The sequence below is a fragment of the Macrobrachium nipponense genome, chromosome 9, assembly GCF_015104395.2.
Source record: "Macrobrachium nipponense isolate FS-2020 chromosome 9, ASM1510439v2, whole genome shotgun sequence".
Lineage (NCBI taxonomy): Eukaryota > Metazoa > Arthropoda > Malacostraca > Decapoda > Palaemonidae > Macrobrachium > Macrobrachium nipponense.
In genome coordinates this window covers 91,185,809-91,205,750 of record NC_061110.1, presented here as the reverse complement: position 1 = coordinate 91,205,750, position 19,942 = coordinate 91,185,809, and the positions used below count along the sequence as shown (strand labels likewise).

Here is a 19,942-nt window from a genome sequence, read left to right as displayed (position 1 = left end):
ATTGTCAAAAAATTACAAAAAATATAGTAAGAATATCGGAAAAAATAGGAATATTTAGTGGAAAAAGTAATTGCAGAAGTAGGAACTGTTATAAAGTAGTAGAAATAGTAGTAAAGTAATAGAAATAAAGTAGCAGAAAAAGTATTAAAGTAGCAGTAAAATAGTAGTAGTGGTAATAGCAGTACTAGTTTTCTTACTGAAACAGTTATTCCTAGGTTTCATACAGAAACAGCGTATACATCAATGAATGTTTACGGCACTGGTAATAATAATAATAGAACAATAACAATAGGAATAATAATAATAATAATGATAATAATAATAATAATAATAATAATGATAATAAAAGCAACAGCATCTCGTGACCAATACGTATATACATATGGGGCAGTTTATTCACCCCCATTATCATCAGCAAGCTATAAAAAACACATCTCGTCACGAGTAACAGGCCTCCATAGAAGTCCTTTCACCTTACGCTTTCCTGTTGAATTAAAGTACTACTCTGCCCGAGCATTCATCCATTCAAACAATTTGTCAATTACATCACCACAAAAAAGGAGAAAAAATGCACCACGTAAGCAGGTGAAATCTGGTGTGTAAGCAGGAATCCTATTACCACCCTCCATGAATCAGGGGGGCCTGGGTCTGGGCGCAAGTCACAAGATGGATCAGTTATGAACTGCCAGCCTTCATCGACAAGAGGTTCAATGTCTTCGAAACACTCTTTGTCACTGTCAACCTCTAAGAAATTATCACTATAATCATCATCTGATAGATTTGGCAGGTACTCAGACCCTGACTCTGAAACACTATCATCTGACATGATACTGAAAAAAAAGAACATAAAATAACTGCAATCAAAAGGGAAAAAGGTTTAGAATTCAAATCTACATGGTTTACGGACAAAATCGTCATCATCCTTCCCAAATAATAGCCTGAGGCGCACTGGCATATGTTGGCCAGTACCCCTCCTAATATCCCATATGAAAATGACGTCACGACGTCCATCGGAGGCTCATTGGTTAGAATGAATTGTGGGTGGAGCTTCAGCACCTCTCTCGTACACAATACTGTGTCTGGAAACCATCCAAGCTGAAGAAAACGCTTTGCTTTTCGAGGAGGGATGAAAGACGTACACGCGTACGTCCCGGTCTTTTATTACTGTACTGTAAAAGACGTACATGTGTACGTCCCAGTGCTGAAGGGGTTAAGTGAATGAGACCTCTTTTAATAGTTGGAGGGCCTTGTGTGTCCTGCTGAAAACTTGCATTTCTTGTCTCTTGGAGATATATGCAACTACATATTCTCTAATTTGGTTTATATGTAATTGTTATTCAGTTATGTAACAAAATCATTAGCACCTATTACAAATGCAACGTGCTCTGGAAATCAGATGCTTTAGTCATAACTTTGCGCATGTTTTTTGTTACTGGGGATTTGCTTAACTGGCTCATTATTCACATTCCCTTTTCTGTTTTTAGAAAAAATTGATCAAAATAATTTTGACCAGAGATGAAATTAGTTCCCAAGGAGCTCAGAAGGCATGCACCTCTTTCCTAAGTAATTGCATAGTACGTATATTAGTAAAAACCAAGGTTTGTAATTCATATGAATGAATACTGAATTAAAAGTGTAATGTATGCTTCATATAAGCCTATAAGAAATTAAAGTTTTCATCATGCGAGAAAGGTCTTCCTTGAAACAGAATCTCTCACCTACAGATTCACACATATTTGATAAGGGATTTACCACTTTTTCAGTAGTGCATTGACGACATAGTAAAATAAGAAGTTTACTATTGATGAAACAAAAACTTCTGTAATATAATTGTGTATATTTTTTAATTTGCCTGTAATGTTGAAAATTATTTGTCGTTAATGGCCTGATAGTTTTGAATATTTTATTTTTTTACTGCAGGCCATTGTGCAGTGGTCAGGATCCCCAGGTGCAACAGGAGTATTGTCTTGGAGTGATTTGATGGACATGGGAAAATTAGAACCAGACGATGAGTTGAATGAGCGTCTTTCTCTGGCAGCAGTAAATCAGTGCTGTTACTTAACATATACTTCAGGTTGGTGGAACAAAACTTTGTTTTACCACAAACCCATCAGTGTACTGTTGCCTATCCAGCTTTGTAGACAAACCCACCCATCTATTTACAAATGCTGATTCTAGATCAGCACCTCATTTTAGGCACTGACATAATCTTTTTGCCAGGCCATAAAGGAATCCAGGACAGTGGCCCTTGTGATGGTAGTTGAAGTCATTCCTTGTGTGGCTGGCCACCAAGAAGGAAATAAAACCAAAGCCACTCAAGATGACCAATGCTTCTGTGACCTACATCTACAAAATCAGACAAACATATTTTTACTTTAAAGCCCTCTGAATAATACAGAAATAGCAATTGTCACTTCTTACTTGGAGTTTTTGCCCTTAGGCATTATAGTAATTCACCTGAAAGTTTCAACAGCAAAGAAGTTTATATTTTTTAGACCAACAGGGAAATGTATTGGTAGGCAACCATAGTTAAAGCCAGAACAATAAAATGCTTTTAGTGGAAGTTGATTCTCCAAGGAAAGTGAGATGCTTTTGAATCTGTCAGAGGTATCAGCTGCATGTACCTCACATTCAAACCCTAATAACAAGATTTTAATCTGTGCTCTCCAAGTTTACTTAATCTGAAGAAGAATTAGAAAGAAATGCGGTGAAGAAATATTGAACATGGAAAGAATGAAGAAAGAAATTAACAGTGACCATTTGTTCCTCAGTCAAAACTATTTATTACATTTCATGTTTTGAAACTCCCTGAAGTTGTACATGTTGGATGGCACAAGTACTTGGTCTAGTCTAACAATTTACTTCCAGACCAAGGAGGTGTTTCTTATTTTTCTTTTTTAAATTGGTCACAATGGAAATTCTTGGAGGAGTGGGGCTCAGCAGAAACCTACTGTATGTGATAATTATGATCTAGGGGAATGTGGTATTTGAAGACAATCCAAATGTAGAACACTCTGAAGAGGGTAAAAAAATTTTATGTTATCATGCTCAATATACCTCTGAGGTATGTGAGAGACAGGTGGTTAGACTCATATTCAGTCGGTCCTGTGGTACAGTGGGACAAGTATTGAAAATAGCTTTGTGTCCTTAAAACATTAAGTTTCTTTAAAGAATGTTTGATTTTTACGGTAGAGACCAGTAAAAATGTTAGCTTAAAATGGTGGAGGTTATATGTTAGCAAAGTTTTAAAACAAATCAAGGATGTATCTAGATTTGTTGCATTTCTTCTTACAGGTACCACTGGCCCTCCAAAAGGGGTAATGTGCTCTCAAGATAACTTGACCTATGTAGGAGAATTATACAGGAAAAATAATAACCATGAATTTGGAAAGGAGAGATTGGTGTCATACCTTCCTCTGAGTCACATAGCAGCTCAAGTTGTTGATATTTATACCTGCATAACAATTCTTGGAGAATTATATTTTGCTGAACCAGATGCACTAAAGGGAACTTTAGTGAAGACATTAACTGAGGTAAGTGTTGTCATTTGAATAACTCTATTCGGTAAGCAGTTTTCATATTATTATTATTATTATTATTATTATTATTATTATTATTATTATTATTATTATTATTATTATTATTATTATTCAGACAATGAAACATATTCACATGGAACAAGCCCAAAGGGGCCAATGTTTGATATTTCTTGGGGCGCAACAGAACCAATCATTCTAGTATGTTTAGTCAGTGGATGCTCTTCTGCAGAGTGCCAAGAGAGAGTGGAGACACAAAAAGACATATAAAGTAATGGATTTGCTTAAGAAAAAAAAAAAAAAGTTTTATTTTTTAATAGATCTAATGTTTAAAATCATGATACTAATTCACATACATACCTATTATTTTCATTGTACAAATAGTTCCTCACTGGACAAGTTATTTGCGTACTGGCCTACCAATCTGGAAGCATAAGTGTGCTCCCACCTGCCGCCAGCAAGGAATCAGAGGATTATATTTCTGGTGATTAGAAATTAATTTCTCAATATAATGTGGTTAGGATCCCACAATAAGCTGTTGGTCCTGTTGCTAAGTAACCAATGGGTTCCTAGCCACGTAAATAAAAATCTAATCCTTCAGGCCAGCCCTAGGAGAGCAGATAATTAGCTCAGTGATCTGGTTAAACTAAGATACAGGCAGTCCCCGGGTTACGACGGTGTCGGCTTACGACGCTTGTCAATAGACGTTATTTCCAGGGTTACGACGCATGTTCTAGGATTACGACGCCTACAACGCTCATCTGGGAGATGAAATATGACACCAAAAATGCAAAATAATCAATATTTGAAGGTTTTTTTGATGAAAAATGCCATAAGAATGCAGTTTACATAGTTTTCAATGCACCCAAAGCATTAAAAGTAAGGTTTTCTTAGGATTTTTGACGATGTTCCGGCTTACGACGATTTTGGGCTTACGACACGTCTCAAGAACGGAAGCCCCGTCGTAACCCGGGGACCGCCTGTATACTTTTACATACTGTACAAATACTGTGATTATTGACAGTACTTTGAAAGTATATGTAAATAGCAAGACCCTCCCTCCCTTATCCATGGTTATACGTTCCAGAAAATACTGTAGAAAACAGATATCACATACTATATGTAGTAGCAACATGTGCTTAGACTGCAACACCTACTTGGACCCCAAACATAATGTAATTTTTGTGTATGTACATACATGTTTGTTACCATTTGTTATTTAATATTAAATTTAGCATCAGAAATGGGATAATAAAGTTGAATAACTGTCTGTGCCACAGACATGGTGTGGTTGTGTGATTACTATGCCACACACTGAAGAGCACATCCAACCAATACTCTCAAGTGTTCGCCTTGAAATGTATCCATAAAACATTCTTCTGTCTGTCCATTTAATTTTATTTTCACATCTAGCAATATTAATTTTTAAAAGACTTTTATGAACACCTTAGGAAAACAAAGTTAGCTGGATTTATATTTATGTCAGATTTTTTTGTTCATTGTTGCTTCATACAACTGTATATGATTAGATGACTTCAAGAAAAGTAACTAAGTTATGCAAAATATAAATGCTTATTTTAATAAATGATAGAGTTGTTAGTTTTATATTGTAACAGTGCTCATCTATATTTTAGATATTTAAAGTTGTAAACTTTACTTCATATTCTGCTTTTTTTTTTTGTCCACCAAAATTGTTTGCTTATTTGTTAATATATTAGTTAAAAACGGGAAATTCATCGGTTAATTACTGGAATTGACTGAAAAATTAAAAAATCTTCTTGTAGGCACAACCAACAGGCTTTATGGGAGTACCCAGGGTATGGGAGAAGATGTATGAGAGTTTGATGAGGGCTGGAACTCAAGCCCCATTGTACAAGAAAATTCTTGCCAAATGGGCTAAGGAACAAGGGCTACAATATTATAAAGCAGTTCTGGAAAACAGGTGGGTATAGTGTTCTTCTGTTTATCGAGTAAAGCTCTGATGTCTTCTGTTTACCTTGATAAAGACATTTTATGAAAATATGCCTAGTTATACTGTATATATTTGTTTCCTTATTCTTCATCCAAGGCACTAGTATTCTTTTCTAAAAGTCAGTGAGGCAATCATTAATTGATTTTTATTGTTTTTTGTTGAAAAATCAGGTGATTTACTTTTGATGTTCAAAGTGTATAAGAGAAAACAGAAAAGTAAAACTATCAGGTTGTGGTAGAGGAGCAAATCTTAGAAGAGGAGTAACAGCAGACGAAATAGGGATTGCAATATCCCTATTAATAAACAAAACATATTTTTTTTAAGATTGTGAAAGACCTTTACTACTCTCCACAGAAGATGCACAGGCAGTTGAAAGTCAAAACTTTTAATAGATGTGACTACAATGCATATTCGTATTACAATGACAAAGATACTGGAAATATGATACTAAGAGGATGTGATCTCCAAAGTGGAGATGGTATGGTATGTGTACTGAAGAGGAGAGAGGCAGTTAGTCAGAACAATAGAAGTTAAAGTAGCAGGCCAGAGCCCAGTACTCTACAGTGAGAATGCTGACAAATCAATCAAATGTTAACTGTAAGTAATGGCATTTGACAAATAATGGCTGGGTCTGTGTCGTGATGAAACTGTTAGCAACACAGTAAATTTATTAAATTGGACGTAAAACTGTCAAGTTGTTTAGTTACAAGGAACAATTTTGAAGTGTATCATGCATGTCTTAAAATTGGTCTAATTAATTTGTTCCCTAAATAGACATCCCAATAAGGAACACCAAAATTTATTTGGTGTCACTAGTACCACATTGCTAGTTTCTTACCAGCTGGGGGAAGAGTTGAGAATGTTGAAACATCAGGGGTGACGGTTGCTGTGATAAGATGTGGTTGGGGTTCCAGATGGGAAAGCACTTAACTTTGACCTAGATGAGTCAGGAGACCTTTAGTACTCCTGATGTCCATCACAAACTGCAGTTCGTAATGTTACAGCATGAAGGCTATCAAGTGATGCCTCAACCAGAAGAGATTTTTAGAAGCTTCAGAAATTGCTGCCATTCTTGAGAAGGCATCACTCTGCAGACTATTAGAATAAGTCCTACTTTATATAAATGGTGCAAATCAATAAGGGCATATACCTAATCTCAACCTCACCGTTCCTACAGCAGCAGATATCTTTACTGCATTTCAAGAGAGTGAGAAGGTTGTTCGTTTCAGCTGTAAAAGACTGCAGATTTACCCTTACATATTGTTGAGTACAGCTGTATTGGCTCTGGTTCATCATCTGGTTTATCACTGATGTGAATTTCTGAACACTGCTACATGGAAATCCCTATGTGCTTTCATTTGATGTTACAAGAGAGACATAACTCATAACAGCATGGATTTATATCAAGTCAGTCCTATGGAGGTTGCAGGTACCATTTTCCCTTAATCTGAAGAAAGGTGAGAAGGTGGAGCCATATTTATCATCACTTTCATTGTCATGGGGTATCATTTGGATTCTAGGCATATATATATCTTGGGTGCCTGCTACTGTGCCTGATAATGGTACCCTTCACATGCAATGTGGTGTATAACTCATGGATTTTCAAAGTTGCTCAGTCCATTTTGTGACCCCCTTGTTAGCTTTTAGACTCCTGTTGTTTCATAAATTTTTAATTATCAGAAATTATTTTTCTAGCAACTACATTAGTTTAGCTACCTCTGATCATTTTTTGACCACAAATCCATCACACCTAAGTTGCAACTTGGGTAGACACTAAGTAAAGTATTTGATTTGACTCAGATTTTTTTAATTTAAAATAAATTTTTGTACATAAACCTATTACTCTGAGACAAGTTTGCCCTCCTCACAACCCCTCCAAGCTGTAGCTGGTCTAGTCTATCTAGAGCAGTGGTTCTTAACCTTTTTTGGCAGTGACCCAAAATTTTGCACAAATCAACCATGGCGACCCAAAGCTACGGTAGAGATTATTGTACGGAAAACTTCAAATTGTTAGTTTTGCATTGAAATTTCAAAACACTTCAAATAAATTTTCTTGGCGACCCAACTTTGGGTCGCGACCCAGGGGTGAAGAACCACTGATCTAGAGAATGGCCAGTTTCCACTGCTACAGTCGCTCGGTTACCTAGACAAACTGAGGTGCTGATGGCAACTGGTCTTAGGATATCTGAAGACTGCCAGTCATGGAGATAAGGATTATGTATACAAATAGTTTTAAAAATTAAACACATGCATATGTATAGAACCAAATTTTTTACTATTTACATTTGTAATTTTCTTCATATGTCTTACAGTTCCTTTTTACATTTATTTCTTGTTTGTTCCAGGAAATTATCTGTTTATGAGCAAGTGTCCCATTCATTAGCCAAGAAGCTTGTTTTAAATAAAATAAAAGAAGCAATTGGTTTTGGAAAATTGCACCAATGTGTTTCTGGTAGGTTTATATCTTGATTTGACATAGTTTATTATCTTTTAAGTTGACTAGAGTTAATTAGTGTAAGAGATCCAAAGGACTTAAATGAATAATACCATGTATTATGTAATAATATAAATGAAAACTGAGAAATTTAAGATGAAATTGTGATAACTTTTGAATGAATGAATGTTTGATACAGTTTAAATTAGTTTATCAAGTATTTTGTAACAATGTTAGGATTTTTCATTTGCACCCGAGCCTTTGGAAATGATTAACTGTGGTAAGCTACAATGTGGCTGTCTAACCTTGAAATATTTCAAAAAGTGCAAAAATTCATTGTTTATTTCCTTGTACATTTAACACCTTAGGTTATGCTAAGTTATGGTGAACTACTGTCACACCTACAGTATGGCTGTGGATAAAGTAGGTTGTAGCACCCTAGGTTAGGTAAGGGCATTTAAATGTGTGTGTTAGGGATGGAAAAAGAATAAGGCAATAAAGTTTTATGGTTGTAACATAGAAACTGGGATCAGGCACAGTATACTGTATTAAACAAAAACTTTTGGAATAGTATAAGAATGGTGAAATGATGGTAAGTATAAACATGTGTCAGCTGAATGATACAAATCATAACACAAAGAGCACATTCTCCATTTCCTACCACCTAAAAATTTGACCCATTCCGGTATCCATTATGGGCTGAAAAGTTGCAAACTTCCTTAAGGCTTATTCTTGTAATAAAATCAGGGTAAAAGGTTATCGAGTAACATGTAAGGGTGGGAAATAAAGTTAGTTTTATGAGAAATAATCTTGGTAAACAGATTGTTTTCTTCACTGAGATTGCAGTATCATGAAGAAAATTTATTATTAACAATTATTTTCATTTTCTTTCAGTGGCAGCCCCTGTTGATGACTATTTGTTAGAGTATTTCCTAAGCTTGGATATCCCTGTTGTAAATGTGTATGGGATGTCTGAAAATATAACTGTCTGTGCCTTCAGTTATGCTGAGCAAGGAAGGTTCAAAATAGGAAGTTGTGGAAAGGTAATGTTATGCACCATTTTCCATTTTTATTATATATCCAGATCACTGGAAACAACATTGTTTACATGACATGCACATGCAATTTGTTGACCCAGTGGTTTAATCAAATTGTTTATTTGTAATAAAATAAGTACAGTGGTACCTCGAGATACGAAAGGCTCAACTTACGAAAAACTCAAGATATGAAAGCAAATACAAAGATTTTTGCGGCTCTACATGCGAAAATTGTTCAAGATACGAAAAGTTGTTGCCGTAAAGTCCGAGATTCGCCCGGACCACCGATAACAATTTTAAAACTCGTGCGCCGCCAACTGAGTAGACTCGTCACCATCCTCCCGCTCTCCCATTGGTTCCTGATGCTAGTCACCGCCATAAGATCCTTCTCTCCTATTGGTCAGCATCTCTCTCATCATGCTCTATGTAAAGGCGTCCTTTGGCCACTTCGCGGCATCATCGGTATCGTAAGCATGCGGAATTTGTTCGTTATATACGATTTCGTTTATTAACGTAAATTCGTTAGTGATTTCGTTGTAGTATACGTTATCGTGTTGTGTGATAACTTTACTATACGGATACTACTGCATAACATAATTATGTACAGTATATATGTAGTCATGGGTCCCAAGAAAGTTGAAGTTCACAGAAAGAAGAGGATGCTTTCTTTGGAGACGAAGATGAAACTGTTTCGCAACCAGATTTTGATGAGATCGTTGCACTTGGCAAGTCCATGGGGCTGGTCCCCAACGAGGACGACATTAATGACCTTTTCGAGGCGTACCAAGAGGAGCTTACAACGGATGACCTGAAGGAGTTGGAGGCCATGCAACATAACAGCGTTCAAGAAGAGTTCTCTAGCAGCGGCGAGGAGGAGGACGACGACTCTATGACACCGGCAGAAATTAAGGATGCTCTAGCTGCTTTTCATAAGGTGCAATCATTCCTAGAAAAGAGACACCTCGAAAAGGCTTACACAGGTCGTATGCTTGCACAGTTCGATGACATTTGCCTGAGTCATTTCAGGAACATTGTCAAAAGCAGGCAGAAGCAATCTTCCTTGGATAGTTATTTTTTTAAAGAGGCCTTTAGTAGGAGTAAGCAAAAAGGAAGAACCTAGTGATACTATGAAAAAACAGAAAGTTGAAAGTGGCGAAGTTGAAATTTTGTAAAGAAAAAAAAAAGAAAAAATGTAAAGTATAATAAAGTAAAAAAAAAATTTAAAATAAAAAAAAAAAAAAATTTAATTTTAAGTTTTTTGTAAAGTTAAGTGTTACAGTTTTGTTAATGTGTTTCGTTAAGTTTAGTTTGTTTTCATAACCTTTTTTTATGTGTTTTGTAAGTTAAGTGTACATATCTGCCATTTGTCCTCCTCCTCCTTTGTCGCCACTTTCGGAGATAGCCTCACTCGAAAGGTAAGCTTCCACATTTTACTACATACGTACGTATGTACATACATTAGTATTTTTTGTATACTATGTACACTATTGCACTTTCTTTACAGGTACATACATATTAGTACTACTAGTACATATCAAGTTAGGTATTGAATGGTTCAAATTGTTGTAGTATTTCATTGTTTATAGGTCAATTTAGCTTTATTATGAAATTTACTGGGGTGTTTTTGGAGGGATTGGAACGGATTAGGCATTTTACATGTAAAATGCGGTTCAAGATACGAAAAACTCATAATACGAAGGCCGCCTCGGAATGGATTAATTTCGTATCTCGAGTTACCACTGTAATAGTGAAGGCAAGTATGCATCAATCAGTGTCAAGTAATAGTGGTGATATGCTGCAGTATCCCAATCTCTTTGGTGAGTACCGAATACTTTTTGCTTTTTTCCTTTTTTCTTTTACTGGGTACCATTTTTGCAGACTGAAGTTTTATTTGATATTCTGTGGGAAATGTAGGTTGCATTATTCAGTTGTAAATAGTAAAAAATTATTTAGGCTAATAGGGTGGATGGGATATAATCTCTTGGAACATTACTGCATTTTGTACAAAAACACAGTACAGTGTATGATAATACCTTTCATGATTGGTCATGATGTATGCAACCCAATCATGTACTCTTCAGTGTATAGTACTTGCCTTACTGTTGAATGCACCATAGATTTATTTTTATGTAGCACAGTAACTTGAAATGCAATCATCTGATACAAAAGAAAGCTGTATAACATGCTTTAACTTCTTTCAGAAGCCTGTCAGTAAAACAAAATTAAATTGTCTCTATTTGGCAGGTTGCACCACAAATAGAAGTTTGTATAAAAAGCATCCCTGGGGGGACACCTGGGGAAGGAGAAATTATCATGAAAGGTCGTCCAGTCTGTATGGGGTATCTGGAGATGCCAGAGAAAACCCATGAAGCTGTAAGTTGAATGTATAAGTCATAAATATTGTTAGGATGGAAATGATTTGAAATAGTTGCAAGTAATCATATATAATGCTTGTTGTTTTAGGCTTAACCAAATACATATACTATAACACTAGAAATGATATTCCTCCAGATCGACGATGAAGGTTGGTTGCATTCTGGTGATGTAGGACACTTTGATGAAGAAGGGTTTTTATACATAACTGCTCGTATCAAAGAGCTTATCATTACTGCTGGTGGAGAAAACGTCCCACCAGTAATAATTGAAGAAATTATCAAGAAGGAATTGCCATTCATTAGTAATGCAATGTTAGTTGGAGATAATAAAAAGTAAGTTCTTCATGTTTATCCTGCATATTTATTACTATGAATTGTTAATAGATGTTAATAGATAGATGAAGGGTTGGTTGTAACAAATGTCTCAGCACTGAAGTGATAAATCATTTTAATTGAATTTCTATTTCAGATTCTTGTCTTTATTATTAACTCTTAAAGCTGAAGTGGATGAAATCACAGCAGAATCCCTTCCTGAACTTACACCTTACTGCAAAAGAGTACTGACAAGAATGGGTTGTGAAGCAAGAACGGTTGCTGAAGCTCTTGATGAAGTTAAAAAGAACCCAAATGGAGCTCTTGCAAAAGCCATCCAGGAAGGCATAGACAGGTAAGGAGGGCCATATACTAGTATATTGTAAGTGGTTGTAAGTATTAAACTGATATACATAAACTGTAGATTAATAAAACAGATGAAAATAGAGAAAGGTATGTTCCTGCATTTAGAAAGAGGAAGCTTTTTCAAAGAATTATGAGCACTGTGACTTCTACGTATAGGGGTGAGGTTCTTGAACTTGAAAATATCCAATCATGACTTAACTCCTACCACTCCTATTACTGTGAGCAAGAAAATCAATTATGACATTTATAATAAGGTATAGTGTATCATATATGCACTGTAAAACATTTGTCAATATTCTTCCACTAGCTGTATTGTTAGTTTTGCTTAGTTTCCTGCCCTCTTCCAATTTATTTTAGCACAACCTTGCATGTAGAATGGCTTATATACTAGGGTGAATATCCATCCATGACAATGTAATCAAATATACATATCAATACATATACTATTTCAGTTAATGAAATATATATTAATGCAAATGTCTTAGGTTAAAAAAAATCCTCTCCAGCTCATCACAGGTAAAAAAAAGTACTGTATATCCACTTTTTTTATATATAGTTTTTAACCTGGTGAGGTTAACCTAAATATTTCCTAAGATTATTTTTTCATTTTTATTCTATTTTAATATTATTCAAGAGTTTTAAAGTTCCATTAAATCTGTTTCTACTTAGTATTTTATGCTTTCAGGTACAATGACAACCACGCCGTTTCAAATGCTCAAAAAATCCGGAACTGGAGACTTTTGCCTGCCGATTTTTCTTCTTACTCAGGTGAATACAACAATACCCTTAAACTTAAGAGGTTTTATGTTTTAGACAAATATAAAGATCTTATAGATTCCATGTACTCTGTTCCACATATGACAGAAGAATTTTGAAAGTAAACTTGTCATAATGTAAAGGTTGGTTAAAAGAAAAAATGTTGCAATGGTCTACAGCTTATCTCAATTTATTTTTAATTACTATAAACATGTAAAATATGCACCTAAGTTTCTTTGGCGGAATCAAATTATCTGTACAGCCCCTACAGCGTATAATTAAGACCACAGAAAATAGATCTACCTTTCAGTGGTCGGTATAATGCTGTATGAGCTGCGGCCCATAAAACTTTAACCACGGCCTGGTGGTGGCCTTTCCTATATCACTGCCAGAAACAAGATTTTGGCTGACTTAAATTTTAAATAAAATAAAAACTACATATGCTAGAGGGCTGCAATTTGGTGTGTATGTTGATTAGAGGGTGGATGATCAACATACCAATTTGCAGCCTTCTAGCCTCAGTAATTTGTAAGATCTGAGGGCAGACACAAAAAGTACTGACAGAAAAAAGTGTGGATGGACAGACAAAGCCATCTCGGTAGTTTTCTTTTACAGTTACAGAAGGCTAAAAACTGGGTATACTCTTGGGAACTTGGGTTTATTGGTTATGAAGCTGAATTTTCATATAAAAAAAAAAGTTTAATGCATTCATGCATAATGATAATCATGAACATTAGTTGGTTATGAATTTGGATTCTTGAAAATAATATGTTCGTGTCTGATGATAATCTTGAAGGTTGTTATTTTAATTGTCATAGGAGGAGTTTTTTATGTGTACATTATAGTAAACTTAAAATCTGATGTCCCTAGAGTACATATATTGTAAAAGGAACTAAAAAGGTATATCATAAATTGCTATAAAAAAATTTATCAATCCCTGTTACACTGAAGTTTTACATATTTTCTTGCTAATGAGGAAGAAAATACATATCAGTCAGTTTGCTCATTCTGTTGTCCCTGTATTTGATACCAAATATCTGGTCATCTTTTTACATGTAAATTACAATGCATTTTACCTAATTAAAATAGTTTTAACTATAATTAAAATATTTTTATAATAGATGTATTATTATACATGAACTTAAAGTACATGTATAAGATTATGTAACATATGATGTGGTTCATTAAAATAGTGAATGCTCATGTAAGTAACTTTGTATTGGCTTTTGATTTTTGTTTAAGTAAATGCATTGGGTTTTACCATTCTTATTGTACTATTATGTGTTTCACTTTGTATGTTTTGAAATGGTGTGACTTATTATGCTTTACATATACAGAAATTATGAAACCTTATTGAAAGTCTTGATCTGTTACAAAGGGTTGTAATACAGTGTATGGATTTTGCCAATTCCATCAATGTCTACTTATCTACTTTATTGTTGTTTTATGCAACTTCAGCACTTCTTATAAGACTTCTTGTGGCTTTATGGAGCAAACTAGTTGTAATCAGTTGTAAAGTAACCTTAGTTCTTAAACATGTATTATCTCTCCCATGCTATCATCTAGTTTAGTTATCTTTGAAATCATCTCAAAATTGCTTGCAAAATAATATTTTTGCATCCTTGTGTAGAATAATATTTATACCTTTTAAGTTAAAATTAATTGAAAAGTAATATTTCTTCCTTCTAATGACTAAAGTTGGTAATCTTTCTCATTTTTTATTTTAATTTACTGAAAAAGTAAGTCATTTCAGTCTTATCCTTTTGTGTTATAAAAGAACTAGAATTCAGCATGATTTTACATATTACAAATAACACTCAATAATCCAACAATGTCATAAAGACTATCTATTATTTTTAAAGTGTTCTTTACCTGTTCAGCACTAAATTTTATCATTTTGCAAATATTTTGTAATTTAACGTTCTTGCATGTGATCAATAGCTTTTATCATCATTTACCTTAGAAATTGAGGAAGAAGTATGCTAGCAGGAGGATGGTATTCTTTACTTTCATGAAAAGTAATTGGATGGGGAAAAGACTGGTTATTCTGTGGAAAAAGATTATTGCTAGTTAATGAATATACATTAAATATATTCTTATTTATTTTTAATGCAGCTCATAATTCAGCTCTGTTACATATTTTCAGGATCTTTAGCAATACGCACATGCTTTTAACTAAAAAGTACCTTGTCTCTCACCTTCAGCAACTTTTTTCCAATTGTTTTACTCAAATTTTTTATTGTACTTGCACTATCATCAATGTACTGCACAAGTGATAATAAAATTAAGGAAAATTGATGGCTCCAAAGAGTAACATGTATCATAAGGATAATGAGATAAGATAATCCCACAAACTTCCACACTTAGCAAGTAAGTCCTAAATAATTCTGACATCTGTTTGTCAGGTATTTATTGTAATGCATTTTATTGTACATAGAATGGAACAGAATACTACAGAATTTAGGCCAAAGGCCAAGTGCTGGGACCTATATGCTGAAATGGAAATTAGGAGTAGAAAGGTTTGAAATTTATAACAGGAGGTAAACCTCAAAGTGGTTGCACTAAGAAACAAATGTTAAGAGAGGTTGGACAACAAGATGGAAGAAAGAGAATATGAATGGGGGGGGTAAAGTAAAAGGAATGAAAGGGGTTGCAGCTAGGGACAGAAAGAATGTTGCAATGAACGTTAACTAATGCCTACAGTGCGCTGAAGGAGGTGCACTGATGGTGCTACCCCCATAGGGGTTTATTGTAAAGTATACATACTAGCTTATTTGTTTTCATACTAATTTTGGTTAAATATCTATTCATGAGACTGTATATCTGATGTAAATTTTATATGTAAAGACTGTTTGAGCCTGTGTTGTGTTCTTTGTGTTGCATTCCCTATTTTCCTTCAGAAATATTCATGGCATGTTAACTGTAGACCATTGTACATATTTTTCTGCATTTATTGACGGTACGTGTTAATAACTTTTAATACAACAGTGTTGTTTCAGAATTTCCTTCCTGTTCATTCTGCAAATGGTGTCATGTGTTTAGTGCTTGTATTTAAAGACCATGAATGCCTTGTTATTTCTGAAACACCATTTATGAATTGCCTTGAACTTAGGGGGATTTTAAGCAGTCTATATGCTTTCTGTCATACTGTATTCTAAAATCTACTTCCCAAAGAAATAAAAAAAGTATGACAGGACTGATAATGTAAACACCACGAAAAAAAGCATACAATTTTACTATATTGATTTTTTGCTAAACAGAATAGTATATCCTCAAAGTACTTTTACCATCTAATATACTACTCAGACGAGACATTTTGCTCGGCATAGAAGCTTCAGTACTGATATGTAATTGGGTGTTATGCATGATTAATTACATTTGTGAATTTGAATCAGTCATCTGGTGTACCTGTGACACCTGCACTCACATATAAAAATGGAATCTACTTGAATCAATGATATGAGTGCAGTGCTCAAGAAAGTGTAAATTTGAAGATAAAATTTTGATGAACATTTCAGCACCCACCATCAGCTTTCCAAGTTGCATTGTTCACTAGTTTTAGAAATATGCAAATAGTAGTACTACTTTGATCTCAAAAATTGTAACCAGGTTTCTAGAGCTTACAAGCTATAGTTGTTGTAGCTTCAAGTGTCAGGTACAAATTATTGTAAGATTGGCATTCTGTTTTATGATTAGGACTGTTTAGGAAAGGTACTGTATTATGCTTTAGTGCCTTGAAAAGCAGTGACAGGTAGCACATTTGATGAATGAACTATTCTTTCATCTTTCATAATCTTGCATTTACAGCCTTAACTCCCATCTTGCATATACAGCCTTAACTCCCATCATTCATGAAATATTTTAATACATAAATCATTGAACTGCATCTCTCACATGTTAATATTTTGATTTGCTTAATACTGTTTTAATTATCTTGTGTATACATATGCAGTGTGCCATTTCTCATATTTTAAAAGATAAAGAATTAATGTTTTTGTTTTTGTTTATACTAAGCTAGTTAATATATTGGTATCAAGTCCTCCATGAGAAAATTTATTTTCTAAGAACAGCTTGACATTCAATTTGATACTGAACTGTAGATAAAAGTTTGGGTCACCCCATTGTAAATTTTCTAACGTGTGCAAAATTATCTTATGGAGATATTTGTGTTTTCCTGTAAGTGACTCATTGTTAGATTATCACTTTTGCTTATTCATATATAAAAGACAACCCATTAAACAGCAACCATCATAGATTATATTGTGGAATATAATTGAAGGTATTTTATAAAATTTATGAGTTTATACAAAAAAATAGTTGAGCTATTGCATTCTGGAATGATTCTTTTTACCATTAGTGTATGAAAAGATTGGGGTGAAGGCATATAAGAAATTGCTCTTCATTATAAGTATAGTGTTCTCAAAAAAGCATCATTGCATATTTTGTCAAGATTTCTATGGGGAACTCCAAGCCAACTGTATAGCAAAAATAAAAAGAAAATTAAACTTGGATGCATTCATGTATTGAAAATATTTTACTAGTCTTGTTTTGCTAAGTGAAACATTTAAGAGGTGTTTGTTATGTCAACATTATTTTTCCTTAAATCCTCAGGCTAGAATTTTGGTTCCCACTGTCAGTTCGTTTTATAAGATACATGTCTGAAGTGCAGTGACTGCAAGTAGTTATCTATGAAATACACACTTTAAATCTATTTCTCAGCACTGACTTTCCTCAATGATGTGCTATAAGGTGCTTCTATCTTCTTGCAGGGTAGTCAAGTTACTGGACAAGCAGTTCAGTAGTTAGTTCATAAGTATTATTAGTCAGTGATAATATTCAATGCAATTATAGTTCATAAGATTAACCGTAGATCAGGTAGAATATGCAACTAGTCTGGAATTAGATGTTATGGCTCTCCATATATTGATGCAGCTTGTCATTCAAGTAGAAAATGGTCTCTATTATGATGTATGCTATAGGTGATGGGAATAAAATGACTTTTGTGAATGTTTTGCATTTAGTGAGTAATAATTTTGTTCTGGCAATGACACAATTGCTGCATTGAGTGGCTTCCTGATTTACATATTTTTAATTGCTTATTTTTTTTCAATAGAACATGTCATCTACCATACTAGTGAGCTGTTTTGAAATAAGGATGTTGCACAAATATGCAGTTTTACTGTTATATCAATATTTTTTATTTGTGCTCATGTTACAAATCACTCTGACTTAAATTTGGGATTTTATTGAATGGTTGTATTTTGAGTGTTTTTTTCTATGAACTTTGAATAGCAGTTTTTTTATGATGTGCGTTTTTCAAATAATATGCCCGATAAAAAATAAGAATTGTTTTTATGATAAATATCCCTAGTAAGTACATTACTGAAGAGGAAATTTATTCTGTAAAGTAAATTGACAGTTCAACTACAGTAAATTTTTTTTCAGCTTGTGGTTATTCTGAATTTTTTGTTTTTTAACATCTAAACTATTGCTTATTGTTCCTGTCCCATAAAGTTTTGAATTATTTTATACATTGTAAAGGTTAAACTTTCAATTGAATTCGTAACTTAAATTTTTTTTTTACCTCGCCTTATAAGCTCCATAATTCCCATAGTAATGGAAATATGATTATTGACTAAATGCACTCTGTCTTCCCATGAGTTCTTTTAAATTTGTCTGTAATTAATGTCATGGCCGATTCTTTTAAGATGCTTGGTTTGTTTACACAATTCAACAGGATTTGAGTATTGCACCACAAGGACAAGACAGTATGTTGTAAATATTGGAATGCTCTGGTTTTTTGTATGAGAAAATTTGGCTGAAATTACACCATGTCTAAAATGTACCATAAATTTAGTTGCTGAAAAGTCCACTATCCAAGTTTTGTTACCACCAATTAAATTTTTGTTGTGTGTACAGGAATTTTGCAGCAACTCAAGTTTTCTCAACAGAAATGATTTGTTTGATTACAATCATCAGTTGTCATAAAGAAATCCTAGATCAGCCTTATCTCGGTGGTGTGACGGAAATGGTGAATAATACATACTACAATTTATGTAGCGTACTGTTGAAAAAGTTGGACTCTGTCTAATGAAAATTGACCAGGTTTAAGAGAATCAGCAAACTTATGTTTTGCAGCTCATGAAGTTTTCTATATTTGAGGTCTAAGTTTGTGTCTTTATGCAGACTCATTTTTACTTACAACTGTATCTTGTACTGCTTTTGAAAAGGTTGTTCTTAATTAAACTTCTCTTACACTGTCCTACAATTTCAACTTGCCTGGTGAAAGTACAATATGTTTATTACGCATTCTTGTGTAGTAATGTGATATGTATTTTGAATACGAAGTGAAATGGATTAACCAATGTTCCAGATATTGTGAGAATAAGATACTCATGAAATTCAGTATATAGCTAACTGTATTTTGCATTTTAATGCAGCTTCTTGAACCTACCTCAGGTTTTATAAAGTCAAATGTAGTTATTACATTTTTTGTTGCTTTTGATAAACAAATATTGATTATAAAGAGAGTAAATAACTTTAAAAACTTATATCACATTTTGCTAAATATAAGAAATATGCTAATGAAGGAATTTGTAAACCAGTTTTATTGCATCTTTTCATACCATTGAAATTCATATCAATTTAGCAGAGGGAAAACATTATATAATGTAATTTCATATAAAGTTTTCTTTGTGATGCAATGTCATAATTCTTGGAAATATAAAAGTTAGCAAAATTATGTCAGAAAATGTTCATAAAACAAGTCTTAATTTTTTTTATTTCTCTACTTAAATGTCCAAGTATTTTCCATCTTGAAGCATTGCCACTTTGTTATTGGAGAATTTTTTTGTTTTCCATGTTATTGTCATGTAGATGTTTGGCTATTAAATAAAGTAAATTTTCAACTGTAGATTCATTTCACCTGGTATCCTACTGAATTTCCCATAAATATATATTAAGATATTACCGTACCTCTTTCATTTATGAATGTTTTACTATCAGTGAATAATAAGGATATTCTATAATATGCCCAGGTCATGTATCTTGGGAGTCCATGAGGTTTTTTAACACTGGTAAGGACCCACATACCATTCTATGTTCATATTTAGGCATTGAATAACATCAAGAACAATAAATATATAATTAAAATA

At 33.7% G+C, this 19,942-nt stretch overlaps 1 protein-coding gene across 2 annotated transcripts in view; it reads left to right on the top strand.

Annotated features, from left to right (window-relative positions):
• The window catches only part of LOC135218008 (long-chain-fatty-acid--CoA ligase ACSBG2-like), a 28,704-nt gene extending 9,008 nt beyond the window's left edge, over nucleotides 1-19,696 (top strand). For both annotated transcript variants that reach the window (XM_064254153.1, XM_064254152.1), the window contains exons 7-15: nucleotides 1,921-2,074; nucleotides 3,295-3,533; nucleotides 5,321-5,478; nucleotides 7,854-7,960; nucleotides 8,837-8,985; nucleotides 11,224-11,352; nucleotides 11,491-11,687; nucleotides 11,824-12,021; nucleotides 12,718-19,696. In XM_064254153.1, coding sequence (XP_064110223.1) covers nucleotides 1,921-2,074; nucleotides 3,295-3,533; nucleotides 5,321-5,478; nucleotides 7,854-7,960; nucleotides 8,837-8,985; nucleotides 11,224-11,352; nucleotides 11,491-11,687; nucleotides 11,824-12,021; nucleotides 12,718-12,907 — 1,521 coding nt within the window. In that variant the 3' untranslated portion in view covers nucleotides 12,908-19,696. The remainder of the gene's footprint in view (nucleotides 1-1,920; nucleotides 2,075-3,294; nucleotides 3,534-5,320; nucleotides 5,479-7,853; nucleotides 7,961-8,836; nucleotides 8,986-11,223; nucleotides 11,353-11,490; nucleotides 11,688-11,823; nucleotides 12,022-12,717) is intronic.
• Nucleotides 19,697-19,942: the final 246 nt, after the last annotated feature.